This window comes from Hippocampus zosterae, chromosome 10, assembly GCF_025434085.1.
Source record: "Hippocampus zosterae strain Florida chromosome 10, ASM2543408v3, whole genome shotgun sequence".
In the NCBI taxonomy this organism is placed as follows: domain Eukaryota; kingdom Metazoa; phylum Chordata; class Actinopteri; order Syngnathiformes; family Syngnathidae; genus Hippocampus; species Hippocampus zosterae.
In genome coordinates this window covers 4,918,411-4,944,216 of record NC_067460.1, presented here as the reverse complement: position 1 = coordinate 4,944,216, position 25,806 = coordinate 4,918,411, and the positions used below count along the sequence as shown (strand labels likewise).

At 44.9% G+C, this 25,806-nt stretch overlaps 2 protein-coding genes across 2 annotated transcripts in view; one reads left to right on the top strand and one right to left on the bottom strand.

Annotated features, from left to right (window-relative positions):
* LOC127609278 (alpha-2-macroglobulin-like protein 1) overlaps nt 1-25,806 on the bottom strand; it is an 87,598-nt gene that overhangs the window by 49,006 nt on the left and 12,786 nt on the right. The window contains exons 12-35 of the mRNA XM_052079128.1: nt 25,097-25,333; nt 24,282-24,345; nt 18,525-18,670; nt 18,254-18,403; nt 16,664-16,867; nt 13,945-14,020; nt 13,568-13,709; nt 13,235-13,460; nt 12,697-12,823; nt 12,177-12,298; nt 11,743-11,794; nt 10,996-11,079; nt 10,721-10,897; nt 10,294-10,375; nt 9,106-9,262; nt 8,402-8,476; nt 7,343-7,505; nt 6,881-7,077; nt 6,581-6,796; nt 6,126-6,244; nt 5,488-5,578; nt 5,323-5,391; nt 4,505-4,610; nt 4,301-4,342 (exon numbers count right to left, since the gene is read on the bottom strand). Coding sequence (XP_051935088.1) covers nt 4,301-4,342; nt 4,505-4,610; nt 5,323-5,391; nt 5,488-5,578; nt 6,126-6,244; nt 6,581-6,796; nt 6,881-7,077; nt 7,343-7,505; nt 8,402-8,476; nt 9,106-9,262; nt 10,294-10,375; nt 10,721-10,897; nt 10,996-11,079; nt 11,743-11,794; nt 12,177-12,298; nt 12,697-12,823; nt 13,235-13,460; nt 13,568-13,709; nt 13,945-14,020; nt 16,664-16,867; nt 18,254-18,403; nt 18,525-18,670; nt 24,282-24,345; nt 25,097-25,333 — 3,124 coding nt within the window. The remainder of the gene's footprint in view (nt 1-4,300; nt 4,343-4,504; nt 4,611-5,322; nt 5,392-5,487; nt 5,579-6,125; nt 6,245-6,580; nt 6,797-6,880; nt 7,078-7,342; nt 7,506-8,401; nt 8,477-9,105; nt 9,263-10,293; nt 10,376-10,720; nt 10,898-10,995; nt 11,080-11,742; nt 11,795-12,176; nt 12,299-12,696; nt 12,824-13,234; nt 13,461-13,567; nt 13,710-13,944; nt 14,021-16,663; nt 16,868-18,253; nt 18,404-18,524; nt 18,671-24,281; nt 24,346-25,096; nt 25,334-25,806) is intronic.
* Nucleotides 1-25,806, top strand: part of LOC127609257 (uncharacterized) — a 123,811-nt gene that overhangs the window by 96,695 nt on the left and 1,310 nt on the right. The gene's annotated exons all lie outside the window — the stretch shown is intronic.

Sequence of the window (25,806 nt, the reverse complement as noted above, 5' to 3'; positions counted from 1 at the left end):
TTTATCTAACAAGGAATGATGTTTACAACCATCCAATATCCAATATCGTGAGCGATGACGAGACTCTGTATGCTCTGATTCGCTCACAGACTCAGGTTGGTTGTTTTCTCTATCATGCTCAGTATCCTCCTCACTAATTCCTGGTATGAATGATTTTTGTTGAGATGTGGCACGTTTCGGTTTTACGGTCTGGCCAGCAGGTGGCATGAGCGGACTTTCTAGCACACCTGCTGCCAATCGGTAATCAATAGAAGCACTATTTAAGGACTCCGCCATCTTACACCTATTGTGGGAGTATTGTTCTATGGCATTGCTGTCATCGCTGTTCTTTGACTTATTGGCTTTTGACCTTGTCGTGATTTCGCGTTATAGTTCTCGGTACCCATTTTTGAGTAAGTACTGTTTTGTTTTCATGATCTGGCTTTTGTGCGTGTACTGGTGTTACATTGTTTTTCGTTCGTATTTTGCGGTCTTTATTTTTCTTCCTTGCTCTTTTGTGCAAGCACTTTTTGTTACTCGTTTGGATTTGCCTCCTGGTCCTTATTGTGTACCAGCGCTTTATGTTCTCGCCTTATTTTCGGTGCGATTGAGACATTAAATTTTCTTTTTCCCTACGGAGACCGTGTTTTTGTCTACGTTTTTGGATCCCCCCAAACTCGGCTTATCCGAGACGTAACAGAATACTCCCACCATATGGATCCTGTAGACATAAACAAGATCATGACCGCCATGACCAGCCAAGGCCAACTAGTGGGCCAGCAAAGACAGGAGCTCACGGAGCTCCGGGAGGCAGTCGCCGTCTTAGCCCAGCGGCTGGAAATGTTGTGTTCCCGAATGGAACACACGAGCCCCCGAGAAACGCCACCCCCAAGGGTCCCTGCGGTTACAACCGAGCCACCCTCTTCCCCGATCGTAAGGCGAGAGCCGAATCTCCCCCATCTCCCTCGTTACGGGGGGGAGAAGGCACACTGCAAACAGTTCTTAAACCAGTGCTCTCTTATATTCGACCAGCAACGGAGACCTGGTTTTGTCTACGTTTTTGGATCCCCCCAAACTCGGTTTATCCAAGACTTAACAAGGAGACATCGGTTGTACCTGACTGTTTATCCGTCCTCAGTCCTGATATTGTCGATCCAAGGAATTTGTTCTGGTTGGATCATTGTCGCAGGTTTCCATGTACTCCCCATTTGCTGGAATTGGATGTAAGATACAGTGTGAAGTCGTGATCGGTGTCTTTGCTGGTCTGCCAATACAGTAGTTCACATTCTGATGCTCTTGGCAACGTTCCCGCCTTGCTCTGATATTATCCTGGGTTAACTGGAGGGTTGTGTTGGGCAGGATGGAGTGCATCCTCATGAGGATTTGTGAGGTTAATTTGAGTCTGTCAAATGGCGTGTCACAGATCTCATCATCCCCACCAAAAAACAAAAACACCTGCTCCCCAAAACCCGCCACCTAGACAAAAAATGTTTTATTTGTATTGTTTTAACAATTGTCTTAAGTGGAAAAAAATAAGTAGGACAAAACGTGATCAAAAAATAAATGGCAGCTTCTTCCATCCAAGTCATTCCTGGGAAAAGGAAAGTCAGCAGGCACATTACATAGTCCACGACAAACCGAATTCTGTCAGTCACAACGGAAGGCCGATTTGCGAGATGAGCTGTTGTGATCTTTTTTTTTTTAATTGTTTTCATTCAAAGTTTGTTTGACCCGCAATTCGTCAATGGCACTGGCAAAGAATGAATCTGGAGTGCCAGGAGACGCATTTCAAAAAGGTATACGTGAGCTACGATCTACTAAAATGGGCAGTGATTTCTTTTTCACAATCTCTTGCATCGACTTTATTTTTCTGTTTCATTCACATGAGTGGTCGTTATGGCTGTTGCTCATCATGGCACGCGTGTGCGCGCGTGTGCATGGGTGCGTGAAAAGGGCGGTGAAAAGTAGTTTTCATGAACAAACTGATACATTTACAATCAAAATGTGACCGTCATTCGGTTGTGATTAGTCTTCTGTCGAAGAATTCATCACATTTGTCACATTGGTGTTCCACGAGGGCCTTAGAGGCCTTCTCAACAGGCGCGAACACTATCAGAATCACAGACCTACATTTTACAACTTAAATGAAGGAGATAAAAAAAATGTTGTCCAGCACTCTTTTGTCTTCATTTCATAGCATGTGTCTTGGCTGCACGGATTCCAGTCCTCCATCCATCCATTTTCTGTTCCACTTAATCCTCACAAAGGTGCCGGGGTGTGCTGGAGCCTATCGCAGCTGCCTTCGGGTAGTAGGCGGGGGAAACCCTGAACTGGTTGCCAGCCAATCGCAGAGCACACATTGCTGAACAACCATCCCGTTCACACTCACACCTTGGGACAGTTTAGAGCAGGGGTGCCGTCGCGATCGACCGGTAGCTCGTGGAATGGTCCCAAGTCGATTGCGAAGGGTATAGAGGAAAAAACTAACAAACATTTGTGTGTCTCGATGCATGTTCGTAATATATTTTTTTGTGTTAATGCAAACTGCACCCTAATCATCCTATCAGTCTCACCTTCACAAAAAGTATGAAATAAATAAAATGAAATTAATCAGGCCATCTTTAACCTACTGTGGCGTGTGACCTGCATCAGCGGAATTTGTGAGTGGTCAGCAGTCTGAAAGTGCAGCTTGTGATCAGAGCTGTTGAACTATATCTTTTATCAATATCATTCTTTTCATTCAGGGTTTGTTTCATGTACAATTAACCGAGCAGCGGCAGCGGGCAAAGAATGGGAATCTGGAGGGCAGAAAAAAGCACTTTAAAACGGTACGCGTGAGCTACGATCGTTAAAAGTCTGCCTAAGTGTGTCGCATGCCTCACGCCATGGCATGCGTGTGTACGTGCATTCATATGGGCACGTGCGCGGCAACGGGTTGATCGCGGGAGGTTGGTTGATCGATTAGGTCAAAAAAGTTTGGGCACCCCTGGTTTAGAGTGTTGCATGAACCTGCCATGCTTGTTTTTGGAATGTCGGAGGAAACCGGAGTACATTGGAGAAAACCCACACAGGCACAGGGAGAACATGCAAACTCCACACAAGAAGGCCAGTTTGTAACAAGCACAGGAGGAGGATCTGGAACTGTGTGTAGTTGAGGAGTTTAGTCAAAATAATTTAAGGTTTTTGTGCCACAGACAGTGACCTTTTCGTCCTAAAATTATTCTAAAGACCAAAACATATTATGACTTCCTGGCCTTTTCTCTTACTGCACACTTGGAGTCTGCAAAACAAATGTGACAATGGCAAGGCTGAGAAATCCTTTCTGTTGATATGCTGATGTTGTCTGTCTTGAATCAAAGTAAAAATATACATTTTGTAAAAAAAAAAAAAAAAGTGCCTGAATGGAAGTATACGATTGAAACGAAACACTATGACAATATCATGATGTTCTTTACTGTTTTCCATTTCATTTCATGACTGTTACATTTTAAATTGTATGGTTCTGTCATGATAAGCGTTATCTTTAAAAACACCCCCCTTCCCCCACACACATAGCACTCTTTTTTTTCCCCCTGCAGTTATTGGTCCCTTGTAATATATCATCTTCTACTTTGACTTGGAAAACATGAATTTGTCAATCCTATGAAACCAGTTACAGAGCATAGTCTGATTTTCTTGGTTCTAGTGTGTTGAACATGTTAAAAGATGTCCAGTGTAGAGCGGCAGCAATAACTCCAGAATGAAGTGAATCCCCATATTCAAAGAAAGCAACACAGAAAGGGAAAGAACATCATTTGCAATCACGGTGATTCCCTTAAGTTCCAAACCCCAAAGGAAAGAAAAAGACACGTCAAAAAGTTAGTTGAACATTTGATCTTCCAGATATGAATCCGAGTAGTCTCCTCAATGTTCATTCACCGCTCGTTGCTAACGTCGGCTGCAAAGCAAACACAATTTTTGTTATTTCTCCATCTAACTGTGTACTGTCTGGTCATCCAGTATGTACCGCGTAAGCAAAATCACGAATCCCTCTTTTAACTAGTATAAGCATTTGATTTGATTGAAATTAAAATTAAAATGAGAGTGGAATCTTTGAAGCCAGTCCAATATGCTCAATATGTTCCATGGCACTTCAATTTCAACTATTTCTCTGACTATTTCTCCTACAGGACACAACACAAATAATTAATCAGTTAAACTGGCACCATCAATCATTGATTAACTGATTTGTGTGTGTGTGTTTGTGTGTGTGTGTGTGCGCGCGCACGTGCACGTGCACGTGTGTGTCTTCAATTTGCACTATATCATGCAGGTGACTTACTCTTCTCACAGGGTGATGTGTACTCGGTCGTGGCCACATCAGCTGCAAATAAAAATAAAATCAGATAAACATCTTCGCCGGGGGAACAAGGAAAAAGAGCACACAGAAAAGAATATGGACTGTAAAACGTTGGAAACAAGACTGTTTGAGTTCCAAGCCGGTGTTCCATTGGAAAAATGTGGCAGAAGCAGAAGAGCATCTTACTTGGCTGGTAGTAGTCGTAGACTTTGACCACAGCTGCCTTCAGGTTCTCGACGATCATGTCCTGCTCCAGTGTCATGCCGTAAACCGCCGTCTCACCTTTCGTCAGCTGCAAACACAAAACACACGCCACTGAAAGGGCTTGCGCTTCTTTTGCAAGGTGATAGCCTGATCTGCGACCTGAATGCTATGGCGTCAAGGAAGGACATTGTGTGTCACTTGAAATGTGCTTGAACATATTTTTCGTGAAATTGTGGACTCCATTTGACTTGACATGCAGGGGGAATCTCATCAAATTAGTTCCGATAACTACAATATCAAATTTGGGAAGGGACAAAGCTCAGTAGAAAAAAGGCGTTTTCTCCTCTCATTTCATGGAATTTGATGGGCGTGTCTTGATAAAACTGTCACAGTTTAACAGCTTGAGGTTTATGTGAAAAAAACTCACTCTCATCAATAAAACACAGTTACTCGACATACGATCACTTACATGTTACCCGGAAAGGTTTTTGTAATTTATGACATTATCATTTGATGATTTCATAAAAATGCGAGTGCTTTCAAAAAAACACAACAACTGAAATGACTTCATCGGCCTATAAAACTACCTGGTAACTAAATGACAGCGAATTGCCATTTGTTTTCATCTCGGTCAAATCATTTGCATAAATGTTCTTTCATCGGCCTTTCATCGGGCACCGTACAGCCAATTGTCTGTGAATCTGCAAAGGCGTCAAGGTACTGCAACGCAATTCCATTGATTTCGAGCATTGGTCGAATTTCAATCCAGTACATTTTAGTGATGAAAAAAAATCTCCTACCTGGTCCAAGTAGATGTTGATATAACCATCTTCCACTTCCACGCGTTTCACTGATTTGTTCTTCCTGAGCTGGACCATCACACAGTAAAGCGCCATCAGCATCGTTCAAATGGTAACAGGTGACACATCAATGTTTGAGGGGAGACCAAAAAAATCGGAATTTACCATCTCCAGAGAGTTTTGATCCAAAAAGTGTCCAGAGAGGAGTCTTATGTTAATGATGACCATGTTTGTCTCCTCTCTCCGACCCTGGTATCTGCAAACACAAAATGGTTTCTCTGCAACTCTCAAGAAATAAACAGATTCAAAATCGAGCATGGATGCAGACGTTTTTAAGGGAAAGAAATCAGACCATGTGGTTGTTTTGTTGTTTGCTTTATGGTGCATATTTTGAAAAATGAATATATATTAGGGGTGGCCCGGTGATCCAGTGGTTTGCGCGGTGACCTTACAGTACAGAGGTACCAGGTTGTATCCCAGCTACGGCCTCCCTGTGTGGAGTTTGCCTTTTCTCCCCGGGCCTGCGTGGGTTTTCTCCGGGTCCTCCGGTTTCCTCCCACATTCCAAAAACATGCATGGCAAGCTGATCGAGCACTCTCAATTGTCCCCTAAGTGTGAGTGTGAGCACGGGTGGTTGTTTGTCTCTGTGTGCCCTGCGATTGGCTAGCAACCGGTTCAGGGTGTGCCCCGCCTACCGAGTTACCGATAATTGAGCTCAAAATACTTTTGAGGACAATCCATGGACGCAAATCGACAAAATAAGTAATCTGTCGAGGCAGAGAGAGACATCAACGCTCCCTTACCTGACATTGACAGATAGATGGAGCTGTGGTTTGCTGGAGTTGCACTTTGAAATGGCGTCCGTAGTGATTTCGAAGGCAGAAAAGTCAGGAGGAGGGGGGATGTTGTAATGCATGGAGATCTGGCAGGGAACAGGACCAACATGTGTTCTTTGAATACGCTTCTATCTCAGTCGCGCTTCAACTCGACAATCAAAATTGCGGGTACAGTCGAAATCAGGTGACAGCAAGTAATGTACGAACTGTGTTACAAGAAATTGGATCACGAGTGCAAGGTCGCGGAAACGACGCCTGAAGTTCATCCTGAACGTCAGTGCTCGAGTAGAGGGCAAAGGTCAGATTTTGAAGCCTCGAGCAGCAACAGCTACCACCTGTACCATGTGCTAATTAACTGGTAATTATTTGCATGTGAAAGGCGTGCACGTGAAAAATTGATCCATTGCCAAGTGAGATCTTACCTGTGCCAGAACACAGCTCTGCCCCTCGGCTCGAACGGTGTATTCTCCAGGGACTTCGCTCAGCTCCTCATCCTGGTACAGGAGTCGATTGCTCTGGTCCACGATGAACTCCTTGTTCAAACCTCTTAATGATGTCACCGTCACGACAGTCCTGCCCCCATTGCTGTACGTGGCAGCACCGTATTTCGCCAGCGCTTGCAGGGCCACCACGGTGTCCTGAGGAGCGCAAGCGTACAGAGTCAAAGTAGTCTGCCTGGATGGTTGTACCTTCTCCAAACTCCCGCTCGCAGCTTTGCTTACCTGCGTGGAAGAGAAGCCTCCGTACGGATTTTGCTGCTGCGTGAGCCAGCGCACGATGCCGGGGCTATAGTCCAGCCCAAAATCTGGCAGGGCGGGTCCGGAGAGCAGCGCTAGCAACACATAGGAGGTGATCTCCACCTCAAGAGAATCCACTCCTTTTCCAGAGACGCCCTCTCGGTGCCAGTGGCGGGTTCCCCCTGCCATGACATTAGCGATCAACATGGATCACAGAAATGACTGGGGAAACTTTGCATTGTTCAACAATTGAAATCAGCAACATTGAATCAAACGAGAGAATAGGGCAGCACAATAAAATGCAAAACTATAAAACTCAGCTTTGCTCCCAACTGTCAGAGCTTTATTCATGTTTATTTTTGTGACTGTTGATTTCAAGAGGCGCAACAACAGAAATGTTTTGAAAGCGAAGCCACACTGAGTGCTGTGAGTCATATTATGATGTACCCATTGTACTGGACTGCTGGTGCAAGTAGGTGATGAGTTTGACCCTCGTCTCCTCATCCCGAGCCAGGGTGAAGGTGTAGGACATCAATGCTGCGGTGTACAAGTTGTCCATCTGGCCGGCTGCCTCTTTCAGACAACCCAGACACTTCTGGATCACAGGATCCTGTCACAGAACACATGCAAAAATGTAAAGGATCCAATCGTCTCAGTGGGGAAATCACAGAAATGACTGCTCTGTGCATCTTGGGGTGAACGGTTTGCTTCCAAACATTTTCAGACAAGAAAATGTCCTCATTCAGTCAGGTTTAACGTTAACTTGCAACAGCCATGAAATGACACATTGGAAACAAATTGAAGAAGCTGATTGTTAATAAGAATTGTGTAGGAGTGTCAATATAAGCCCCTCCTGTCTTGCTGGGGGAAGAAGCTCACATCTGCTCCACAGTTCTCCACCATGTCTTTAGACTGTGAGCTCAACAAGTCATTATCGTGGCAAAAGTGTACTCGGAATTCCACGCGTTGTAAAGGCGGCACGGTGAGCAGTGGCTTATTTTCATGAAAAAAAGGGCAACCGCATTAAAGCGGAGTGTGATTTTAACAAGCTTGGTGAATTCGGTGTTCAGTGCGCTGTAATTTGGTAGTTGTGGAAAAATTGTACATGAAAAAAAATGGACTGACTGACTTGGCTGCAAACAGCAAAGGCACCGTTGATTCAATTATTTTAAAAATTTCTCAATGTTTCACAGAGTGACATTTTCTCAATTGCCAATCCCATGTTGAAATGCGCTAGAAAAAAAGCGAAACGACATTTGACACCAACGGCCAGACGCCTCTGCTGTTCTATTTTTTGACTAAAGGTGAAGAAGAAGGTTGGCGATCGCATCCAGGAGGACACAGAAAGCGAACAGCTAACATCACAGCTGACAAGGTAGGATGAACACAAAAATGTCCACGTCTTATATCCGTATTCATACGTCGAAAATGAAGATCGAACTAAGCATGACACCCGATGAGGTTGGCGGCCAAATGCTTTCAAAATGGGAGTGACGTCACACTCACTTCAATGTCGGAGTCCAGTTCCAACAGGGCGGCAACAACGTAAGCAGTTAGGGACACGTCGTCACTCACTCCTCCCTGATGAGACATTAACAGATGCATTCATGAATCATTTTATACTTCTTGCATTGTTCCTGTAACATTCAACTAACAGAGAGGAGCAATAAAACGAATAATACAAATGGATGTAGAAACACGAATCCTCAGAACTCTAAAATCAGTACTTTTTAGGCCAGACCAAAAACAGCATGTGTGTTTTGCCTTGTCAAAGAGAGCAAGACATTTTCAACACTTTCAATGCCGATCATGTAGAGTAAATATTAAAGTTATCTATCATATATTGCTACATATTCTGATCGAATCAAACGAATCAAACCCCTCCGGGGATGAGCATTCGAAATATTGAAGACTGTTTTTCCACAATCACAATCCAACAACTGCTTACGTGACGAAAAAACACGGCAACAGCTCGCCAATGCAAAGTGATTTAGTTTGGGTTTATGGATTGGATTCTCATTGAAAAAAAACTTCCGATTCGGATCCAGTCATTTTGGACATAATCAAACTCAATACCGATCCAATGGTTCGCATTGGACCATCCCGACATCAGATTGTATCTCTGATGATTACGCGAGTGGTCACATTGTGCCTGACAGTTCTGGGTTCATCGCGTGCAAGCATGTCAACGAGGATACTGGCGTCATCACCTTCATGCCATTGTGGAAGAGTTTGCCCACAGATTGGATGCAGCCGTCACTCCCTTGCTTTGAGTACAACCAATTCTTGGCATCTAAAATGTGCTTGGGATCGACAAAGATGTAATCCTTCGCTCCACCGAATGACTTCATCACAAAGGTGGTCAACCTAGAAAAAGAGGGAGAGAGAGAGACACACACACACACACTTTTGAAAACAAATCAAAGCGCAGCGGGCCTGTGCAGGTAACACCAGGCATACAACAATCGCATCTCGACTCTGTGTGTGACGTGAAGTCTCTGAACTTGAGTTCAGCTGAATCTGACTGAGGGGCAGCAACATTTTTGAGTGCAAACTAAAATATTGACAAAATTAATCAAATATGATCACAGTGTAACCCTCCAGGATCCCCCTGCAATCTCGTTACCATTGAAGCAAAAATTCCACCAGAAATGAACAATCAGATACAAATACTCAGTGTTCGGTATATGTGCACATTCAAAATTTGAGCAAATCAGACTCTTTGTAGGGACTGGGGAGGGGCAAGAGGCAAAATAAAATCCTTCCTTGCATTTCAAGCATTCTTGGGTCCCTTGAAAGATGCTATAAAAAAACGAGATTATTGTGATTACTTGTTCACCTAAAAGCTCCCAACCCCTTGCAATGCGGATGTGATGAATGCAGCCAAGATTACTGTCCTACATTAGCCACTTCAAGAACGCAACACATTGAAGCTGTTTCGTCCACTCTTTCAGCAAATATGGATGTGACACTTGAGTCCTCATTTCCAGAAAAAGCCATCCCCAAGTGCCAAACTGCGCAGCATCCATTCAGCAGAAAAAAAGCGTTTGTCAAACCCCCCTCAGGTATGTTTAAGCCCACGAAACGCAAATATTTCTTGGCAGCAGCCTCGCAAAGTAAATGGCTGGAATATTTTATGGTGCCAAAACCAGAGAGATGCATACACCTGCCTCGGCTGCCACTTTCAGATCTCCTATCAAATGAAGTGTGAACTTGAAGCTGAATAAAGTCACTGTATAACAAAACACAGAATACTTCAAAATGTTCTCGACCATCTGATGCAACTGCAATACATTGTGTGTTCCTGAGACACATTTGACACACTTTTCTCCCAAAAGGTCAATCATTTGAAATTGTTGATACAAAGCACTGATGAACGCTGCGGCTTTCCTACTGACCAGGTGTTGCCAGATGCGTCTCTCTTCCCAAAGGCGCTGTAGGAGCCATCGTCATGCCTGTAGGTGAGCTCCCTTTGGTATCCTGGAACAAACGCGCATGTACAAATACACACGTCACAATCTCGATTGAGACCAAACATATGGATGCTGCCGCATGGCTTGGATATTTTCTGTTGCTTCCAAGACTAATTTTATCAACCATAAATGGCCACGGAGAGAATCAAACATACAAGCCATCCATTTATGAATGCATGTGAGGCGTCTGAAATAATTATGAACCAAGTAGCAAACAAGTACAGTCTTGAGACACGTTTGTTGAGAGGGAGGAATCAAGTAAGTGCCTTCCGCAATCTTACTTTCCCAACGGTTTTGATGATGAAAGGTAGTTTGCGTTTTGTTGAGCTCTTTGGTGGGAATGATGACTCACCACTCTCGAGGAAGCGCGTTGCTTTGTCCAGAATCTCAGCAGTCAGTTGACCCGTGCTTTTCAGGTAGTTGAGAATGAAGATGTTGGGGGCAAAGAGCAACATGTTCTGCTCCCCGCAGCCATATGGCATCGCCAGGAGTTGGTCCAGGTTCTTAATGGCTCGGCCCATCAGGTCGCCTTTGGCAAAAAAAAAAAAAAAAATATCTAGAGAGCAGTTCTCTGAAAATGCGATGCAAGATCGCAAACAAGAGTTTTGTTTTTTTTGTTTTTTTTACCAAGTACAGAGACAGTGGCTCTGACAGATCCTGGCACAAACACTTGTGGCAATGTAAGAGAGATGTTCTTTTCCTCCGGTCCCTCTGGCAACAAACAGAATGCAAAAAGAATCTGTGAATGAGTACCGAGACCAATGAAGGCTTCCACTTTCCAAATAGAAGCAGAGTTAAAATGATTTCAAATACAACGAGAAAGATCAATGGGAAACTTTAAATCAAAGTTCCTCAAGTTTGAATAGGATCTCACATTTCCTCTCGATCCAAAAGAGAAAAGATGAAATTTTACCATCGGATCTGACAAATCTTTTGACCGGTAAATAGGATTTTCGAAATTCGAATCAAACTGCAGCCCGTGGCGCAACCTGCATTTGTGATTTGCCATGACAGGTCGTCATCTGGAATACAAAGAGCAAATTGTGTTCCCATCTGATAAGACGTCACTGCAAGAAGAGCAAGTTTAATTGGAAAGGCTTCCTTGATTATAAACAAATGGCAACTTTGGGATTCTTGAAGGTGAAAAAAGATTCAACAATTACCGATTCAATTCAAAAATACAAGAGTTACCGTTAGAGTTTATCAAAAATTTCAGAAAAGAGCTTGTAAATCTGGATCATGACGAACCCTATTTTGCTATGACGGCAACAAAACAAGAATTCATATCTCAAACTCTCCTGTGTGCAAAACAAAGAGCTCCTAACCCGTGTCCGGCAAGACTGTCGAAACAAGTTCTTGTTGGAAATACCATACCTGCAGCGCAGAGGAGCGCGTTGTGGCTGACTGACTGGGGTGTTCCTTCGGCCTACAAGAGAAACCAACGTGGGAAATGTTCCACGGGAGTTAACTGCACTACACAACAAGCCAGAACCCCGACACGAACACATTCGACATGGCGTAGGGCTCTTCAAAAAGGCCAAGCAACCTTCTGTGACCTTAATTGGCATCCATCTGTGTTTAGTTCAATGAGACATTGCATTTTTGTGGCCTTATAGCAGGTTTCAAACAAGGCCAACGGATTCAGAGAGAAAAGCTCACTCGACGGCTGCCAAGAGAGAATGTGATTTTCTCAGACCCCTGTCAGTGGTGTGACCTTGCAGTCTCCACCACTTCCACAATCACATCTGCTGACGTTCTGTCAACGCAGTCATTAGCAGTCGGATCTGGAGCATCTGACAGGAACTGACCTCCACCAGCAGGCTGCGGACCACGGTGTCAATGCGGCCCACTTCAGGGACAGAAGCCACCTCATTGCCGCACAGCACGCTGGTATTCATGGCCTCGGCGCTCACCTTCAGATCAATCTTGCCTGAATGCAAACAAGCAGTTTTTTTTCAGAGGTTGCGTGAAGGCATGCGTCTTCACTCCAACCTTCAAAAAAATTGACAGTGTACATCTTTCTGGACTCATTCACTTAGCGGGTTAATACTCCCACCCCTTTCTAGGAATTTACCTTTTCGCGCCTACGTTCCAGTCTTATTCACTGTCATTAATTTCAAACATGACCAGTCTGGTCATTTAATTTCTGCTTGAGGGGTCACTACTATTGGAATAATTCCAGATAAAAAATATCTTGTCCAGATAAAATGAAATCATGACCTGTGAGTTCAAATAGCATTCTACCTAATGAATGATTAACCAAAAATCACAGTCGTCATAGGCAGATGCAGAAGACAAAACAATGTAAAGTGATGTCATTATTCCTACCAAGGGTGGTTGGAGTGACAATCCTAGTTAAGGTTCTGCTCTCCTCACTGCAAAGACACACGGTGTATTGGCATTCGTCGCAGTTTTTGAAGGTATACGTGTCCGACTGAGCCAGTGTTACTTTCACCTGCAGACACACAGCGACATTTTTGCCAGTGTTCGAAGGCAAACAATAGAATACAGAAAGTCCTTTTGGAGAATGTGATCTCTCCGAGCACGGAGGGAAGGCTGTTACAATTCAAATATCATATATGGCGCAAACACATGCCGTTAACACAAAAAAAAAGTGATTTGGGATTATTTTTAACAGATGTGTCTTCACTTGAATAGCCACTGTACACAAACTGCAAACAAAGAGAGATTTTATGTGCAATGCACAAACCACACGGGCGGTCTTGGCTCATTCTCCCAATGCTTTTTGCAGACTACAAAAGTCAGTGATCCAGGACAGAGACGCCAGTTTCCATCAGGGAACCCAATGAAATCATTTTGAATCCTTTCCAAGATGTTACTTCTTGAATTAGTCGTTGATATTTACCATGATGCACTTGGAGAGATAGTTGAAGACAGTGGCTTTGAGAGTAAACATTTCCCCACGGATGACAGAGTAGGGAAGCGTGAGACTGATGAAGAAGGGCTGGAAGACAGTCAGCGCCGTGGTGGGCGCCACGCCGAAGCCCAAAGACGAGACGCAGAAAGCTCCAGCGGCCCACTTGGTGATGGTGTCTGGGACGGTCTTCTCCACATTCACTGTTCCCGCGTCTCTAAACTCACACAAGGCATTGCACGCACACCAAGTTGCTTTGAGCTCAGACCTCATGGAGCAACATTTCAAGAAAGTTGCAATTATCTGCCATCTGAACAGATTTACCCAACAGAAACGAGGTCCCAGATCCATGTTTCTGGGAAGAATGTCCTCAGGGTCTCTTCCTTGTCCTCCTCGGTTTCCAGTTTATCGGAGAGCGCAATCTCATTGAGGCGCTGGAAAACCGGACCTTCTACGGCGCCATCGACTATGAAGATAAATTGAAATACAGCTATGCTATGATTTCTGCGCTGGATAATTTGAGCTATTTCGAAAAATAGTGGCTGTCCATTTCCGCATTTGAAGGAGTGCAACTTTTCGAGTGGTGGAATTTGGGAACAAAAACCAGACACGTTCAAATGAGGAATCACCAAGCAGCTCATTCTCCAAAATCGCGATATAGTGAGAGATTAAAGTTTTTACTTTTGCAAACCCACCTCCACGGAAATACGGATACCTAAGCAGGCAGTCGTAGGGTTTCTTCACATCAGAATTTGTCACAAGCTTGACTCCAACCTCCTGAAATCGAGAATGACATTCATCTCATCAATTACGGAGCTTGCTTGGTGAACTGGGAAACTGTCATGTTGGAACGGAAATGCACATTCTGAATTCTCAGTTGAATTTCCCAGAACATCTTGGTTCAACATAAACCGCTATATTGATTAACCTGGGAATTAAGTGTGGGTTCCTACGAGGGATGTGAATCTCAGCACTGAGGACGATTCGATACACATCACGATCCACTGCCAGCGATGTGATACTTAAACGATACATGGAATTTTCTGGCGATACGATGCGATACGTTTCACCGTTGTCACGATGCGATCCGATTCGATACAATGCAATTTGTTGCGATATTGTGCAATTAAACATGATGCAAATAAGCAAAGAAAAAAAGCTTTTAAAAAGATGGAATTCAGTATGGTATTACAAAAAGGATACCACTTTATTCCTTATAAACAGTAGAACTTGTAAAACAACTTATTTAAGCCCTTTCACAATTGGGTTTTGTGCAAAGAAAATGTAAACAATTTGGCACCTGAGACTCACAGCTGTTGCTATTCTCACTGAGTGTCTTATATGAAATATAATAATAATATTTATATGTATATGAATCTATAGCGCAAGATGTCCACCTATCCACTGTAAGTGCAACTCTTTGCGCACTGTTCAGCGACACAGTAATCTCACTTCTCACTTTGTTGTACACATCGGGAATATGTTTCTAAGTCAACACAGACCTGTCTGGCATTTTATACCTGGGTTCCAAAACGTGCACGAGCTGTCTGAAACCCTCGTTGTCCACCACGCTACGGCTGGAGGTCTTTGCATATGAAATAAGCAGTGGCCTTAGTTATAGCCATTGCGCGGTCACAGTGAGTTGCCAGGGGACTCCCAAAATAAGAGGCAATTTTTTCTGATCCTGACCTGGTTTACCAAGAGTTTCTCCGGTGTCCGACGAGGAACTGGGCGGGGAAGCGGGAGGGAAACTTGTCGGTGATCTGGTGCCATCGGTTTAAGTGGGTCTGCATATTTGTGGTGCTGCCGTTGTATGGCTTCTTAGTGCGACATTCCTTGCAAATTACGGAGGTTTTATCAAGCTTTCCGTCTTTCTTTTCGAAGCCGTAGTATTTCCAAACATAAGATTTGAATGTTGCGGCTGCATTAAATATAGTAGTTTCCTTGATGCTGCGTGCGCTAACTTCCATAATGTTTCGCTAGTTGTGTACCGGACTGTATGTGACGCACGGCTACCGCCCGTATTCAACACAAAACGCAGAGCAATGATGGTGCATTCATTGCGCCTAGGAAAGGGCAGATATGTGACGTTTAACATGAATAAAACGGCGCTTGAATCGGATTTTACCGATACCCATCAATGCATCGTGATGAATCGCGATTTCACCCGTCAATCGCGTCGTACCCAGTGAATGAGCCGATGCACTCGGATCGCGCACGTGCGCATCGATGTATCGATTATTTTCCACACCCTTAGTTCCTACTTGTTGGACAACATCAGGGACCTCATTTATCATGTGTGTATAGCACAGAGGGCGGCCAGTGGTTAGCACGTCGGCTTCACAGTGCAGAGGTACCGGGTTCGATTCCAGCTCCGGCCTCCCTGTGTGGAGTTTGCATGTTCTCCCCGGGCCTGCGTGGGTTTTCTCCGGGTGCTCCGGTTTCCTCCCACATTCCAAAAACATGCGTGGCAGGCTGATTGAACACTCTAAATTGTCCCTAGGTGTGAGTGTGAGTGCGTATGGTTGTTCGTTTCTGTGTGCCCTGCGATTGGCTGGCAACCGATTCAGGGTGTCCCCCGCCTACTGCCCGAAGACAGCTGGGATAGGCTCCAGCACCCCCCGCGACCCTAGTGAGGATCAAGCGGCTCGGAAGATGAATGAATGAATGAATGTATAGCACAGAGGTCTGCATGAAGCATGCACACAATGTTCGAACACTGGGCACATGTGTGGAATTCATCAAGATGGATTTGTCCGCAAGAAACTGCGCAAATCCACCAACAGTTCCGACCGTGCATACAAAATGTGGAGGTCGATCCGTGAAAAGAAAGCCTGAACTGAGATACATCCCAGCCATAGATTCATCGTAACCAGATTTGTTGCAAGCACATTCGCGCAACTAGTTCAAATAGGAAGTGATTTTTAAATAATCTGTGACCTATATCGTCTGCCGGAACAAATTCACACTTCATTTTCTGGTGCGGTCCATTTATACTTGATGTCTAAGGTCTGGACGCTCAATTCATTCAAAGTAGAAAAAAAATCATCATCTTCCAGACACTGTGAAAAAGAAAGATGCTAACAAAAGTAAACACGTAACATTTGGCTACGCTCGCTTTTCTCATGCACACCTCTCCCACTCAAGCATGCAAATACACAAACACCACAACCGTAGCATTCATCATACCTAAAGTGACACAGGAAATAGGCTATCCAAAACACAATTTTGAAAATAAAATGGCCATGCTTATTCTCCTTAATATTTAGACTTTACAATGATTTTGCAACAGCAGGTCACGGATTGTGAGTGGGCCCCATGCGGCCCACAAGCCCGATACTCACATCCCCTAAAAATAACAAAGGCCAAAATCAATAGTACTTGATGTAGCCGCCGTAAGAATCAAGTCCAAAGCCTTACTTTGAAGATGCTGTAAACGTCATTTTTTTGAGTGGTTGGTCCAAAATAAGGTGAGCGCTTGCGCCGCTGTGCCACCATCTCCTCTTCAGGGAATGGTATGGGCCTCGGAAATGGTGTGGGCCTCGGAAAGCAAGGAAATGGCTCAAAGTCTTCGATCTCATATGGGTATCCCATCAGCTTCTGCAGAGGCAGCTGATCGTACACCTACACAAAGTGAAACACATGATCAAATCAATGACTTCATTTGAAGTGCAAGTTTCTAATTTTGAGCACATCTGCGTGTTAGCACGTCGGCTTCACAGTGCAGAGGTACCGGGTTCGATTCCAGCTCCGGCCTCCCTGTGTGGAGTTTGCATGTTCTCCCCGGGCCTGCGTGGGTTTTCTCCGGGTGCTCCGGTTTCCTCCCACATTCCAAAAACATGCGTGGCAGGCTGATTGAACACTCTAAATTGTCCCTAGGTGTGAGTGTGAGTGCGAATGGTTGTTCGTTTCTGTGTGCCCTGCGATTGGCTGGCAACCGATTCAGGGTGTCCCCCGCCTACTGCCCGGAGACGGCTGGGATGGGCTCCGGCACCCCCGCGACCCTAGTGAGGATCAAGCGGTACGGAAGATGAATGAATGAATGAATGCCTCACATTGCAGATGTCAAGGGTTTGTATCTGGTCTCTGGACTCCCTGTGTGGAGTTTGCATTTTCCACTTGTACCTGCATGGGTTTTCTCTGGGACCACTGATTTGCTCCCGTATTCCAAAAAAATGCATGGAATGTTGATGGAACGTTCAAACTTGTCCCTCGGTATAAATTGTTTTTGTCTCTGTGTCTTGTGAGTGGCTGACGACTTGGTCAGTGTTGAGTGCAACAAACTGAAATTTCTTGGTGAGAAACTTCTTCACTGCGGCGATTTCAAACAAAAAAATAAATTTCAGATTAAATTTGGTATTTCTGAATGGTTGCATGCTGTTTAAGCACAAGAAAAAATATTTTTAAAAAACTGATCTGCTGGAATGTAATTTTTGGAACTTTGTTTTTGCAGACCTCAAAAGTCAAAATCAAAATTCAGGACTCTATTGTGAAAAAAAAGAAAAGTAACACTGCCATTATCAATATTTGTATCCTATATTATTATTCCATATTTTCTGCACTCTACTTCCCTTCTAAAAGCATTCAATCTTCTCAAAAGCCACCTGTGCGCCTTATATTCTGATGAACCTTTTATATGGATCAATATTCTGATTTGTTGGATGCAGTCTTTTAAATGTTCTGTAAAGCGCTTTGTTTCAGCTACAGCAGTTATTGTAGCCCTGTATAAATAAAGCTGCATTGTAATATATTCCCTTTAGCGTAGCTTCATCTCATGGATGTAGAACGCAACTACAGCCACTGATGTAGCTTCTATTCCATGTGCCTTACAATGTGCCTTCTGCCCGAGTGATGAAAACAGTTTAAAAATAGGCCATTCATTGAAGGTGCGCCTGATACTCCAAACCGCCTGATAGTCCGGAAAATATGCTACCTTTGATTTTGTTGGCCAAGCCTCCTGGCTGATATGCATCAGAAATTGATTCATTTCAGTTCTATATTTAGTCTTACATAGCCAACGGTGAGTTCCCTCTCTGACTGCAGCAATAGGATGCTCTGGTCAATGGCTCGAACAGAGCACAAAGAGCCAGGCTGAGCCTGGAGTTTCAATGTGGTTTTCTCCGCTGGAAGCTCCTGGACGGACGGGAATTCAAGAGAAACCTGAACAAAAGACAACAGTTGAGGTCAGTGGCGATTTCAAATCGCATTTTACATTTACAACATTAATTTCATTCACAGGGTAAGTATGTATCATTTGTGCTTGGTCATCACCAGGTACAACCTTGTTTTTGAGACAGAGTTCGATGGGGAAGTTCTGGCTGTCAGCCACAGCCTCGCCACCAGGCAACACCGTGTAAACTACAACCTGAGCAAAGGGTGCCAGGTTGATCACTTGATGGAGTGGGATGGTCACCTCCCCTTTGTTCACTGACAGAGGCAAGAACAGGATTTTGCAGGATGAAACTTATCTAGTCCTACCCCGTTACGTGTTTATATCTAATAAATCATTTTTATATCAATCAGAAAAGAAAAAAGTAAGAAGAAAGAAATCTCCATTAAGGCTCATACTTTACCATTAAGTGTGATATTTTTACAACTTTTGGTTTGTATCGGGATTATATACATCCACACCCTGGCACTCTTGTGTCAATTTTCTTTGTATTCATAATGGATATTTCAATACCTTTCTCTATTTATCAACTTAGTTCTGATTTATCATTATATTTAATGTTTAGAATTTATCATTTTAACTCTGATTGATGTAGGTTGTTTGTACTATTTTTTTGAATTTGTTTTTGAACTCAGCAAGCGATTTACCGATACTCATTTTCAGGTCCGTTTCGAGATTATTCCACAGATTAACACCTTTGATAGATAGACTTCTTTGCTTGATGTTTGTTCTTGTTTTGAGATTTTTGAATGAGTTGGTAACTCTTAAATCACAGCTGCTTTCTCGAATTTTGAAAAACTTCTGAATGTTTTGGCAGAGCAGGTTATTGTGTGCTTTGTACATTAATTGGGCGATTTTAAAGTCAACCAGGTCATAAAATTTCATCGTATTTAATTTGATAAATAGTGGATTTGTGGGTTCCGTATATTTTAATCTATTAATAATTCGAATTGCTTTTTTTTGTAGTTTTAGAATAGGGAGTGTGTTTGTTTTGCAGGCATTCCCCCATATTTCCACACAGTAGGTCAAATATGGTAATAATAATGAAGTGTATAATGTTTACAAAGATCTCTTATTTAGCACTTCCTTGGTTTTGTAGAGGATCCCTCCGGTTTTGGCTATTTTTCTTTTTACATTATCGATACGTGGCTTCCAACATAGTTTTGAGTCTATTACTAATCCGAGACACTTGGTTTCATACGCTCTTTCCATCTCAATTGAGTTTACCATAATTTTAGCTTGGTGTTTGATTGGTCTTGTGCCAAAAACAATTAACTTCAATTTTTTTTAGGTTAAATGACAATTTATTTCTGTCGAACCAGTTTTTTAATTTGTTTAATTCTTTTTCTACACTAGTCAGGAGCTGTTTCAGATTTATTCCAGAACGTTGTATCATCAGCAAATAGGACACATTTAAATTGTTTTGAGACCTTGCAGATATCATTGATATATAAAATGAATACTTTTGGACCAAGCATTGACCCCTGAGGAACTCCGTGAGTGATTTTCAGTTGATTTGTTTTTTTATTGTTGAGTTGCACGTACTGATATCTGTTTTCTAAATAACTTTTTATCCATTTATAAGCTACACCTCTAATGCCATATCTTTCTAGTTTTTTCAATAATATACTGTGATGTATTGTGTCAAACGCTTTTTTTAGATCTAGGAAAACCCCAACAGTAAATTCTTTGTTGTCTATATTAGTGGCTATTGCTTCTAGAAACTCCATAACTGCCATTGAGGTGGTCCGTTTTTTCCTGAAGCCATATTGATTCTCGCTTAACAGCGCATGCTTTTGTATAAAGCTATCAAGTCTGCGAGAAAATAGTTTTTCTAATATTTTTGAAAATTGTGGGAGTCGTGATATTGGTCTATAATTTGTAAACAGATGTTTTTCTCCACTTTTATAGATTGGAATAACTTTAGCAATTTTCATTTTTGATGGAAAGATACCAGCTTTGAATGACAGGTTGCATATGTGCGTGAAAGGTCGCACTACATATTCTATAATCTGCTTGATTATTGTCATATCAATATTAAAGCAATCAGTTGACTTTTTATTTTTAAAAGTTTTTATAATATTTGATACTTCTTGTTTTACAGCAGTAAGGAACATCGTGGAGGAGGTTTTTTTCTACGTATCTACGTATCTATTTTAAACAAGTTTGTTGGATCAGGAATTTGTTTTGCTAGGTTACTGCCGATGTTGACAAAATACTCATTAAATTCAGTTGCTATTTCTGCAGTTTTTTCCAAAATAGTATTTTTGTCCATCCATCCATCCATCCATCTTCTACCGCTTATCCGGGGCCGGGTCGCGGTGGCAACAGCTTTAGCAGGGAAGCCCAGACTTCCCTCTCCCTAGCTACTTCTTCCAGCTCTCCCTGGGGGATCCCGAGGCGTTCCCAGGCCAGCTGGGTGACGTAGTCTCTCCAGCGTGTCCTGGGTCTTCCTCGGGGTCTCCTCCCGTTGGGACATGCCCGGAACACCTCACCAGGGAGGCGCTCAGGAGGCATCCGAATCAGATGCCCAAGCCACCTTATCTGGCTCCTCTCGATGTGGAGGAGAAGCGGCTCGACTCTGAGCCCCTCCCGGATGACCGAGCTCCTCACCTTATCTCTAAGGGAGAGCCCGGACACCCTGCGGAGAAAACTCATTTCGGCCGCTTGTATCCGGGATCTCGTTCTTTCAGTCACGACCCATAGCTCGTGACCATAGATGAGGGTTGGGACGTAGATCGACCGGTAAATTGAGAGCTTCGCCCTTTGGCTCAGCTCCTTCTTCACCACGACAGACCGATACAACGTCCGCATCACAGCAGACGCTGCACCGATCCGCCTGTCGATCTCCCGCTCCCTCCTGCCCCCACTCGTGAACAAGACCCCAAGATACTTGAACTCCTCCACTTGGGGCAAGATCTCCTCCCCGACCCGGAGGGGGCACTCCACCCTTTTCCGACTGAGGACCATGGTTTCAGATTTGGAGGTGCTGATTTTCATCCCAACCGCTTCACACTCGGCTGTGAAACGCTCCAGTGAGAGTTGGAGAGCCCCGTTTGAAGGAGCCAACAGCACCACATCATCTGCAAAAAGCAGGGATGCAATACTGAGGCCCCCAAAACGGACCCCTTCAACGCTTCGGCTGCGCCTAGAAATTCTGTCCATAAAAGTTATGAACAGAATCGGCGACAAAGGGCAGCCTTGGCGGAGTCCTACCCCTACTGGAAACGATTCCGACTTACTGCCGGCAATGCGAACCAAACTCTGACATCGGTGGTATAGTGACCGAACAGCCCGTATCAGGGGGTTCGGTACCCCATACCCACGAAGCACCCCCCACAGAACTCCCCGAGGGACACGGTCAAACGCCTTCTCCAAGTCCACAAAACACATGTAGACTGGTTGGGCGAATTCCCACATACCCTCAAGGACCCTGCTAAGGGTGTAGAGCTGGTCCACTTTTCCACGGCCGGGACGGAAACCACACTGCTCCTCCTCAATCTGAGGCTCGACTTCCTGACGTACCCTCCTCTCCAGCACTCCTGAATAGACCTTACCAGGGAGGCTGAGGAGTGTGATCCCTCTGTAGTTGGAACACACTCTCCGGTCCCCCTTTTTAAAAAGAGGGACTACCACCCCGGTCTGCCAATCCAGAGGCACTCTCCCTGTTGACCACGCGATGTTGCAGAGGCGTGTCAACCAGGACAGCCCCACAACATCCAGGGCCTTGAGGAACTCCGGGCGGATCTCATCCACCCCTGGGGCCTTGCCACCGAGGAGCTTTTTAACCACATCGGTGACTTCAACCACAGAGATAGGAGAGCCCACCTCAGAGTCCCCGGGCTCTGCTTCCTCCAAGGAAGGCGTGTTGGTGGAGTTGAGGAGGTTTTCAAAGTACTCTGCCCACCGGTTCACAACGTCCCGAGTCGAAGTCAGCAGCGCCCCATCCCCACTGTACACAGTGTTAGTGGTGCACTGCTTCCCCCTCCTGAGACGTCGGATGGTGGACCAGAATTTCCTCGAAGCCGTCCGGAAGTCGGCTTCCATGGCCTCACCGAACTCTTCCCACGCTCGGGTTTTTGCCTCAGCGACCACCGAAGCCGCGGTCCGCTTGGCCAGTCGATACCCGTCAGCTGCCTCTGGGGTCCCACAGGCCATAAAGGCTCGATAGGACTCCTTCTTCAGCTTGACGGCATCCCTTACTGCTGGTATCCACCAGCGAGTACGGGGGTTGCCGCCACGACAGGCACCAACCACCTTACGGCCACAACTCAGATTGGCCGCCTCAACAATAGAGGCACAGAACATGGTCCACTCGGGCTCAATGTCCCCCGCCTCCCCCGGAACATAGGAAAAGCTCTGTCGAAGGTGGGAGTTGAAACTCCTTCTGACAGGGGATTCCGCCAGCCGCTCCCAACAAACCCTCACGATACGTTTGGGTCTGCCAGGACGGACTGGCATCTTCCCCCACCATCGGAGCCTACTCACCACCAGGTGGTGATCAGTTGACAGCTCCACCTCTCTCTTCACCCGAGTGTCCAGAACATGCGGCCGCAAATCCAATGATACAACTACAAAGTCGATCATCGAACTGCGGCCTAGGGTGTCCTGGTGCCAAGTGCACATATGGACACCCTTATGTTTGAACAAGGTGTTCGTTATGGACAATCCGTGGCGAGCACAGAAGTCCAATAACAAAACACCACTCGAGTTCTGATCGGGGGGGCCGTTCTCCCAATCATGCCCCTCCAAGTCTCACTGTCATTGCCCACGTGAGCATTCAAGTCCCCCAGCAGAACAAGGGAGTCCCCAGCAGGAGTACTCTCCAGCACAGCCTCCAAGGACTCCAAAAAGGGTGGGTATGCTGAGCTGCTGTTTGGTGCATATGCACAAACAACAGTCAGGACCCGTCCACCCACCCGAAGGCGGAGGGAGGCAACCCTCTCGTCTACCGGTGTGAACCCCAATGTACAGGCACTGAGCCGGGGGGCAATGAGAATGCCCACACCTGCTCTGCGCCTCTCACCGTGAGCAACTCCAGAGTGGAAGAGAGTCCAACCCCTCTCGAGAGAACTGGTACCAGAACCCAAGCTGTGTGTGGAGGCAAGTCCGACTATATCCAGTCGGAAATTCTCTGCCTCACACACCAGCTCGGGCTCCTTCCCTGCCAGAGAGGTGACATTCCATGTCCCAAGAGCTAGCTTCTGCAGCCGAGGATCGGACCGCCAGGGTCCCCGTCTTTGGCTGCCGCCCAGCTCACATAGCACCCGACCCCTTTGGCCCCTCTCATGGGTGGTGAGCCCATGGGAAGGGGGACCCACGTTGCCTCTTCGGGCTGTGCCCGGCCGGGCCCCATGGGTGTAGGCCCGGCCACCAGGCGCTTGCCAACGAGCCCCACCTCCAGGCCTGGCTCCAGAGTGGGGCCCCGGTGACCCGCGTCCGGGCAAGGGAAGCCTTGGTCCATATATTGTAGTCATCATAAGGGTCTATGAGCCATGCTTTGTCTGGCCCCTCACCTAGAACCTGTTTGCCATGGGTGACCCTGCCAGGGGCATAAAGCCCCAGACAACTTAGCTCCTAGGATCATTGGGACATGCAAACCCCTCCACCACGGTAAGGTGACGGCTCACGGAGGGGTAGTATTTTTGTCTTTGATAAAATACTCTGGATAATCAATTTTTTAGGACTATTTTAATTACAAATTACAATTACATAAATTACATTCGAAATCATGTTTGACTGACAAGTCAAAACATCCAAGCAGAAGAATGAAACAGCTATCGATCTATCAGATGATCAAAATGTGGAAGGAAATAAGCATACCTTGTGACAACCCAGTCAATGAAATCATTTCAAATTAAAGATTACCTGAGCCCACTGTAACAGACACTGGGAGATGGCCATGCTGCACAATTGTTCCTTTGGACATCACCTAAGAAGTACAGATAGAATCAAAGTCAAGTGTGACCATACTCACCCACATGCGTTTGAAACGTGTGTATTCAGTGTGCTTGTTAGAGGGTGCTCGAATTTCTTGTGCAGACTGAAGCTGTCAGTACAGAGACCAACTGGACGCATGTCATAGCTATACCCAGACAAGTTTAAATAGAAGAACTCAACTCAGGGAAGGTTGTTGGTGCAGCCTAACGGGAGCGGATCTCTCAGAGCGAACGGCGGGCAGTTGCTCCGCGATCACACTCAAAGTCCCTCTTGTTCCGAGCTGGTCTTTTTTTTGTTTATATTTGCAAAATACAAGAAAGAAACTGACCCCCCCCCCCGTATTTGCATACTACGCCCCCAGTCCAGCCCCTTGGTCGGAGATGTGATTAACATTTGTCACGCTTTGAACCACAGATACTTGAACACCATCTCCAACCAATAAACAAGTCGCAGACTTTGCAGATGACAAATGGTCCCTTGGGCCGCAACCAGTTACCAGACAGTCTTTTGATGTTCTACAACACTTCGTTCCTAAACTGTTTACCGAGTCTAGCCTTCTTCTATCTGTTGGCACTTTAGCGGTTTTGTGATAAGTGTGGATTCAAAGAGCCTCTCCCGAGACAGCCAGACACCCGAGGGTAGACATTTGGGGGTGCAAAATACACAACCGGTCTAGACAGAACCATATTACATGGAACTTCAAACATGATATCATTCTGTTCGTAGATTCCTCAACAACTCACCAAGTAGAAAAAGTCTAAGGTCATCTGACCCTCCTTGAGCTCCTTTCCCTGGATGATGTACCGAGCTCGTAGCATGGCGTCTTTGTCGCAGGAGATCTTCCCGCTAACCTGCATGAGCTTCAAAAAACTCTGACTCTTTGAGTAGAAGACAGGAATGCCATGATAGGCTGCTCTGTACTCGGGTTTCCGTATTTCTGGAATGTACAGTTCATTGTCATCATCCAATTTGGACATGGCCTGTTAACACACAACAAAACAATGGTGAAATTCTGAGCCAGATGAAATCCCATTTGTTGTTGTGCTATGTGGCAACGTTGCTAATTATAGGCAATCAAAATGCACACAGAAATTTTCACACAGACGAAAAGTCAATTTCCAGGTTTAAGCAGGGCAGAGACATCCGGCCGCCGCAAAGACATAAAAATACAGTATGTATGCACTGTGTCTTACAAAAATCCTTGATCATGTTTACTTTCTACTTGCGGATGAAAGAGTGAAGCTGGTGACAAAAATATACGCAAGCGGCCAGGCATGACAACATGATCTTTTATATTTTTTGCCATGTAGCTTCTCCTCCCTTTTGTTTACATAGTTTCTTGTATTTCCTTTTTCTTCTTTCCTCTGTAAAAGTATTGTCGTGATTTGGATCTACTTGTCCTTTTCTGACAAGTTCTTTACGTTGATATTTAACCTTGCCTTTTGCAAGTGTT